This window comes from Ruditapes philippinarum, unplaced genomic scaffold (assembly GCF_026571515.1).
Source record: "Ruditapes philippinarum isolate M1 unplaced genomic scaffold, ASM2657151v2 ctg4565_1_1_1_1, whole genome shotgun sequence".
NCBI lineage: Eukaryota > Metazoa > Mollusca > Bivalvia > Venerida > Veneridae > Ruditapes > Ruditapes philippinarum.
In genome coordinates, this window is record NW_026857551.1 from 21,436 (window position 1) to 30,239 (window position 8,804).

Below are 8,804 nucleotides of genomic sequence, written 5' to 3' on the forward strand. Positions count from 1 at the left end.
AAGTACTTCTTAGCGGTATATGATATGGAATTTCTTGTCTCGCGTAGACGAACGGGATGCAAAGCGAGACGCGAGATTTCGCGAGACGCGAGATTTCGGCGAGATGCGTAACGAGTCACGATATTGTATCAGTCAATATCAACCGATTATGATGTTCCGTTTGGACATAAGTAACATTTTTGTCTCCCTGAACAGCTATGCACAATGGTACAAAGGTGCAATTGAGATGGTACGATGGTACGATGATTAAAACACGATGGCACGATGGTGAAATCACAATGATGCGACGAGACGATAGAGAAAATAATATCGCGTTTTCATCATCATGCCATCGCAGTTTCATCATATCGTACAATCGTATTTTCATCATCGTAACATCGTCTTTCATCATAGTACCATCACGTTTTCATCATTAAGCCTTAGTTGTTTCACCATTGTACAATCGTTGTTTCACCATCGTACAATCGTTGTTTCACGTTCGTACCATTGTGTTTTCACCATCGTACCATCGTGCCATCGCGCTGTCACCATTGTACCATCGTGAACGGGATTTAGTATGTTTCAGTGTACGTCTTCAGGTTAAGTCAATCAATTTCTTGAATTAGAGATATTATAATTAATAGTTCACTGTAGGTTTTCATAAAGAAAGCATAAGCAAACATATTGGTGATTACACTTGAGGTAAAACGGTGAACCTCGATTCTAAAAATGAATTTCTGCCGTGGGGACATATGTGACAAATAATTTATAAAAAATGACATGAGACAAATGTGCTTTCTTGTCCCTTAAAAACACATGAGACAAATGTGCTTTCTTGTCCCTTAAAAAACTTGATCGGAGCACATTTGTCACACAAAAGAGTTTTTTGGGATAGACATTTGAGGTCCCATTTGTCTCATGTGGGACAAATGCGACCGCATCGGTCTTACGTAAGACAAATGTGCTCCGAGACAAATGTGCTCCTACAAAGCGCGATGGTATGATGACACGATGATGAAAACACGATGGTTCGATGGCGAAATCGCGATGGTTCGATGGTGCCATCGCGTTTGCACCATCGTACCATCGTGTTTTCACCATCGTACCATCGCGTTTTCACCATCGTACCATCGCGCTTTCATCATCGTATCATCGCGTTTTCACCATCGTACCATTGCGTTTTAACCGTCGTGCCATCGTGCATCGCGGGTACAGACTAAATAAAAAAATCACACCGTTTGGAAGAGAACAAACCATTTTTGTTAACAATAGTATTTTGGACTGTCCAATCGTGAAGAAAATGAGAATCAAAAAGGAATCTACTACTCGACGACGCCTCGAATATTCTTCTTGACATTACGGGTTTGAAAATATTTGTTCGATTTAAAGTTCCTTTTGATGTAGGTCTAGATCAATTACTTATGTGCAAAATTTCAAATCATTCGCTTACTTCGTTTTCCAGACTTAAATAGTGTAAAAAATAAAACAAAATACGTTTTTTTTTCAATTTATTTTTGTGTATATTTCTTTAATTATCATTTAAACATCTTTCTGTTTTGAGTAGCTCAATTGTTTGGTGGCATATTTCTGCCACCAGATAACCATACTACGTAACTAGTTAACCATCTTCATTAACTAGTTAGTTATGTTGTTAACTAGTTACGTAACTAGTTAATCACTTAGTTACGTAACTAGTTAACCACTTAATATTAAGCTGGTAAAATAATAAAAGTTGGTACTTACATGCATTTATTTCCCATTATGATCTTTTATTTATTGAAAAAATTAACTAGTTACGTAACTAGTTAACCTCTTATGGTTATCTGGTGGCAGAAATATGCCACCATACAATTGATCTGCACAAGAAAATTTAAATAATATATTTTTAGGTTTTTGACATCAGTGGAGATTTTTAGTAACGTGTAGAGTTTGTTTGTTCTTTTAATCAGTCGTGTAGTAATGGTAAACAAGCATTCTGATAAACTTCTAGGGGCCACAATTCGGCCAAAACTTCAGGTCAGAACAATAAGGTTTTGCGTCAAGTTTCAACAATGGAAACTGTGCAAGTTAATTGAAGAAATTCAGTAGGTAAAAAGTTTAGAAAAACAAAGTGTTAATGTTTTCACATATATAATCCCCTTCCCTGTCTGATATCCATCCGAGTTTTACCAATTCTTTCATAATCAGTGAATTGTTTTTAGAACCATGCTTCCCTTCAGAGTGATTTCCCTTCATCTGTGATAATTTTTGCCGAACTTTAGTGGAACTTATTTCATTAAACTCGGTTGGAACGACGAAGAAATCGTAGGAAAGCGTTGGAAGGATTTTCTCGGCGCATTCAAATGTGTCACGTTCTGCTTTGCTCATTCCCTTACGGCCAACACATAAAACAAATTTGTTATCTCCCCTGTAGGCCTTTAGTCGCCTTTTATTTAGATACGCTCGATCTGACCCCATCAGAGGAACTAATGTTGCATCGGGTTTATCAAGTTCCTTCCGTGTCTTTTCCCCGACCGTAGACTGTGAGTTAAATGGATAAGGGCAGATTTTGATAAAATCATGGTCCTTGCAAGCTAGCTCACAAAGTTTCAAACGGTGCTCAAACTTAATACATAAATCCCCAGAGTTTGCATTTTTCTGCTTAATATTAGGATCCGACGCCAACGCTATTCTTGTGGCGCATACCGTATATTTTCCTTCAGTTTCAAGCCAACGTTTGCCTGCCAAAATGGCGTTGACATGACCCAAATGTATCGGATTAAAAGCGCCGTACAAGTATAGAATAGCTTCTCTAGGGTCACTGATGCTTTTCCATAAATCTGAGGAATCTGCAAGGGTTATGTCTAAAATTTCTGGACAGCCTTGTTTAATATCATCATCATCAACATCATCATCATCAACATCATCATGAAGGTTATTATTTTCAATGTCAAGTGTTACACATTGTTCAGACAAATCAGATCTGTAAACTATTTCTTTTGGTGTCCATGTACGTTTAAGGAGACCAGATCCGATGAATCTTCGTTGGTGGTCGACGTATTTTGTAATGTCCTTGACGCTTATTGTCCATTTGCTGTAAAACTGTTGCAGAATGTTCCCTCTTATGGTAAACTCCGGGACATATCGGTTCAGTATATGTCCTGTAGGAGACCTATCTGCCTTCCATTCAATTGAAACGTCCCCTAAAAAAATGAAATGTGTTATCTTTTAAACAAGAAATCATCAATGTCTGTATACATTACTAAACTTCTTCACTTCATGTATTAACATGGGAATAAAGTTTTTAAGTATCTCGTTTACCTAATTCTGCCAATGTGTTGTGTATTTGTAACAAAGATTAAATGTCTTGCTCAACCTTCAAGTACTGAAAAAAACACTTGAGACTGCGTCATAAAGTATCTTAAAATTCAGGTAAAACCATTGAAGAAAAAGTAAAAAATAAAACTCGTTGAATGACAAAAACTAGCTAAAAATAAGACTCGTGTTAAACCTGTATATCAAAGACTAGCTTAAAGTTAAAGGAATACTTGTGAAACCTTTTTCACCCCTCCCCTTTTTGCTGTCTCGAATGGTGAAAAATTGCCTTATTTAGGCCCCCAACACTTGATTTTGTTTGAGAAATGTTGTGGCCATTTTTTCGGCGCCGTCCCCTATTCAAAAGATACATCAGGGGGTTGCCAGAAGGGGGATGTGACCCCTTCTGTTTGGAGGGTTTAAAGGGTGGCGGCAGCCCCCCTCATCTCCAAACAAATTTAGACTTGTTAGAGACTAAAAATGACCCCAGGTCGATCATAAGGTAACGTGTAACAAACGCTGAAAAGCCTTTGACTCTATCTCATTCCATTGAGAAGTTACAGCACTTTGAAATCAATATTGATGGAAAAAATCAACGCAAAATGATGACTTTTTGAGATGTCCCCTCGTTGCCATGGCAATCTCCAGGCAGGAAATTTAAGACTGAGCATGTTGTTACCATGGCAATGGTCCAGTCAACATATGTGCCAAGTTTGATTAGTATTAAAGCAGTTTTTATAGTTTTATTGCAATTTGAACTTGTAACGGGATACTTTTCAATGAAAACAGCCGTTTTTCACAAAATGCTCATGCAGTAATGGGTTAAAAGAAATACTTATGAAACCCGTCAAGAACTAGGTAAGTTTCAAAAGCCAGCTAATGGAAATACTTGCGATCTATAAAAATGTCAATAACAAGTTTTATACTTGCAAATCCAGTTAAAACTAGGTAAAAATTTCGAAAGGAAAAAAAAATAGTTAAATATGCCAAAACAAACCAACAAAACTTATTAAATGTCAATAATCTGTTAAAAGAAAAACAATTGTATTTGTAAAACCAGTCAAGAACTTCGTAAATTTCCAGAGGAATACTTGTAGAATCTATAAAAGACATAGTTATATGGCAATAACTAGCTGAAAGAAATACTTCCAAACTTTGTGAAAAAAAAACTTGTAACCTGTCCGTGAAATAATTGTGAATTCTGTGGAAATAGACCTGCTAATATTTAAATGTCAAGAAGAAGCTAAAAAGATACTGGTTTAACATGAAAATAAAACCTAGTTAAATGTAAAGAAGTAGTTAAAAGAAATTCTCGTGAAACCTATCAATAACTTGTTAAAAATGAGCCGCGTCACGACAAAACCAACATAATGGGTTTGCGACCAGCATGGATCCATGCAGACCAGCCTGCGCATCCGCGCAGTCTGATCAGGATCCATGCTGTTCGCTTACAAACCCTATAACAAGTAGAGAAACTGATAGCGAACAGCATGGATCCTGATCAGACTGCGCGGATGCGCAGGCTGGTCTGGATCCATGCTGGTCGCAAACCCATTATGTTGGTTTTGTCGTGACGCGGCTCAAATATAACCAGCCATGAGCTATTTACCAGTGGGAGTTTTACTCTTGATGTTTTTGAGGTAATCTTGAAGTATTTCTTCGAATCCTTCTCGTTTCAACAGCGTAGCCAGAACACGCCCATAGCCGGAAGCCTTGCCCCATTCACAGTTATACATCGCCCTCACAAAACTTGTCTCAAATCTCACAGAAAAATTTGGCAAATTAGAGTTACTTCCGTCTGCTCTATCTGAGTCTACACCTGTGTCTTTTTTACGCTTACTAGACGCTCCGACTGCATTCCAGTTATTTTCTGTAATGAAAGAAAGATTTATTTAATGTCCAGTTAAAAAAGAATTGCGACAAAATAAAGCATTTTAGTTCTACCGCCAACGCATACATTCTGAGGAAGTTCGTTACGTGACTTTTCTTTCCAAAATGTTTTTTTTTATGAATGACTCCCATAGAATAAGAGACAATTCTAAGAGTTAAGGGTCTCTATGAAAATGCTTGAAAAGTTTTTGGCCGCTATAGCTATGGATATGCGCCATAGAAAGACATCACTTAAACAACTTGGGTTTGAAACAATGGAGATAATTACTAAGTTTTTCCCACTTCAAAGTACTTGACAATTTTCAAGTGTCACAGTCATTGTCCCATTAAGTATGTGTTACCGATTTCGGAAAGTTCGTACCGATTACATGATGACAAAAGAAGAAAGAAAAAATATTTTTTACCTAACTTATACATTTACAAATATCTCGTTATACATCAAAATTAATAGAGAGAAAACATTTTGTCCCGTTTTGTTATTACAACAAAAATGATATATCATTCATTTTATACAATCTTCAGATGAAATATGATTATGAAACTAGATATTCTATAGAATACACAAATTTCAAACTATTTTATAAAACCATAATGTATAAATTGAATTATAAAACATTTTACTTATAAAATATCTTACAGTTAATATGATGCACATTGTTATAGTCTAGGGTATGAATTTCTTTTCACATTGGCTAAATGTATAAATTTGCTAAGATTGTTTTGAACAGATCTATTGTATGACTTCCGCATATCTAACAATTTATAATTATAAGGTCTCTGCTTAAAAGGACGTTTAATTAATCGAATTTTTAACTTATAGTAAGGATTGAATATAACAATACAATGATATCTATCTTCAATCTCAGAATATTGACATAATAAGCATAATCTATCCATTGTCTTTATTCTGTTCCTACTATATCTGCTAGTTTGAGTGAATCATATTATATCAAGATTATGCGAAGTAATTCTTAAATGCATAATATTAACTATTTAAATTTGATGATTTTCAACAACGTTCAAAGTTTAAAATCTGTTTTAATACGAATAGAGTGTTTAAAACGTTATTATTTTTTTTAAATCTGCTTGTCAATTTTGTTTAAAGCAATCCAAAACTTTTTTTGCAGTTGTTGTTGTTTTTGTTGTTGATGTTGTTTTTGTGTATGGTGATGGGGTCATCAGCTTTTCATGACCTTTGTCATCAGCTGCATACTAACAATATTAATATCCGGGACAAGATTTCACAATTTCGACAATAATAGTAAGAGGACATTAAATAACACTTGTGTGCGAAATATTTGTATTTGTAAATCTACAGTACATTCAATTGTAAGATGAACTTTTTGTGGGGCAGTATGACATCATTTATCAAATAATCTACATGTTATAAACATTTTCCTAGACCATGCAAAGTATAAAATTAAGGAGATACATAACGAGAAGGTGTCTGAAAAAACATGAGAAATGGTAAATATAATGCATATCTTATCAGTTATTTAGTCATTAATTAAGCTCAGATGAGCCCAACCATATCCCTTAACCGTTAGTAACATCCTAAATTTCTGCCACTGTTCTAATAAAACATTAAAGCTACATTAAATAAATATGTAAAATTATTTTGCCGTCTGTCTAAAAACCAAGCATTCTACAGTTTCACTAACCTTTTTAACAATAATGTTGTAAATTTCATCAAATACTATTCATAAATTAGGATTTTAAACGGAAACCCCCACGGTAACACTAAAGTTCGTATACGAATTTTAACATGTAAATGAAGACTATAATCAGCTCTTGTATGCGCTACGTCACCGTGTTATAGCTGCTATCCGGAACACAACAAATATGAGATTTTCTTATGCAAACACACTTTAACCGTTTTAGATTCACGGTGCAGAAAAAAGAAATCATCTCATAAAAAAGATTAAATTTGTATGAAAACATCCGTTACAATGCGGAAAATTACCGTTAAATTAGGACTGCTTCTTTTAGTCATGATTGTTGATTTGATATTGATGTACAGATGATCCGAAGGCGGAGTTTCTCATGCAAACTGAAATTGTACTTTCAATTTCGCCACAATGAGGTTGCACCCTTTTTATGCTTATAAAACCTATTTTGGTTGTCAGGACACCAAAGTAACATCTGGGGTCGTTATAAAACCCAATTTGTTAATGAAATGTCGCTATTTCTGTTTTTATGAAATTTATTTAATGTAGCTTTAAGGAATATCAATCTTCTCTAGACGTGTTACACGTGACAATTTTCGCACAGCAAAAATCTGCAGGAAAAGAAAACATTTCACATTAATTAAGCATGTTATATATTATGTTTTCCGCAGCAATTAATTTATTGTTATTATAGCTAGGCTACCGTCTATGTCAATTTGCCGTGTAGGTAGGTTGGTAAAAATTGAATACATGTATATTTTATAACTAACCTTTGATCCCTATCACTGATCGTGCGTCGCTGCCATTAACGGCGCCATATTTTTCTGCATTCCCACCAGACGATTGATATTCAGTTGTTTGATAAACAATAATAGATTTATCTGTAAACTGTGACAAAATGACACGACCTTGACGCGGCCAGAATTCTTCTTGCTTTACGTTGTAGCTTTCTAAATCTAAAAGAAAACTCATTCTTCCTTTAAACCCAATCCCAGTATTGAAGATAGCACACTCCCTTAAGCTAGATCACTTTATTTAAATATTATTGCATGTACAATAATGTCAAAGTATTCGCTAAGCGCACTGTCTGTTAGTTGATATGTTCTGTATTTAGTAACCGGATTTCTGGCAGCTATCCAAGTACAAAATCCATTATTATAAACTCGTGTTTTGCAATTAAAACATTTAAAACACAATCATTTTATTTAACATGTTCGTTACAGATATATTAAATGGACCAGACTAATGCCAATTAAAAAACACACATTAGAACACCATAAACACATCCAAAGCCCGTCCCTTTTCCTTAAAGTCCATATAGATCACAATATTAAATCTGCAAACAAGTGTAACATCTTACGATTTAAAACGAAAATTGTTTCATTTAGAATCACTAAGTTATCCTTTTACATCCGCAATTAAAAATTGAACTTTTCAAGTTCGGTCGTTTCGTGTCGTCTGCTATATATAATAACTTCCGCTTTTATGCATGTACATATAACAACTACACTGCCTCGATTGAAAAGATAAATTAAACATCCTGTATAATTAAAGTTAACGATTCGTTGTTTCGTACTAAAAATTGTCATACCAGTAGACTTACTGCTGCAAAAAGAATACGTTTTCTTATTTGCCACAGTGAATTACATAAAAGTTATTAGTTCAATGTGTTTTTCATATTTATTTTGTTCTACTAATTTTACAAAATAGGCGGTGCAATTTCACCGATATGCTACCTTACGCAGGAGGATTGCGTGTCATGTAAGTATTTAATGCTTTAAACATAAAATTTTAATTTCTTACAGATCAGATGGGCCACTCAGAAATAAATTGACAATAGTATTTTGTGCTATGTGAACAGTGAAAAAGTTGCTAGTTCAAGTTGGAATATATTCATGCATTGCAATTAAAACAATCAATTTATTTAATCTGTCCGATACAATTAATAGTTGTATCATAGTTTGGGGACCTTTC

At 34.7% G+C, this 8,804-nt stretch overlaps 1 protein-coding gene across 1 annotated transcript; it reads right to left on the reverse strand.

Moving 5' to 3' along the window:
- Positions 1-1,482: 1,482 nt before the first annotated feature.
- LOC132750131 (uncharacterized) lies at positions 1,483-8,405 on the reverse strand. The gene is made up of 3 exons (XM_060740071.1): positions 7,601-8,405; positions 4,883-5,143; positions 1,483-3,161 (listed from the first exon to the last, which is right to left on the reverse strand). Exons 1-3 carry the CDS (start codon positions 7,800-7,802, stop codon positions 2,077-2,079), a joined length of 1,548 nt encoding a protein of 515 aa, XP_060596054.1. The 5' UTR covers positions 7,803-8,405; the 3' UTR covers positions 1,483-2,076.
- Between the last annotated feature and the right edge of the window lie 399 nt (positions 8,406-8,804).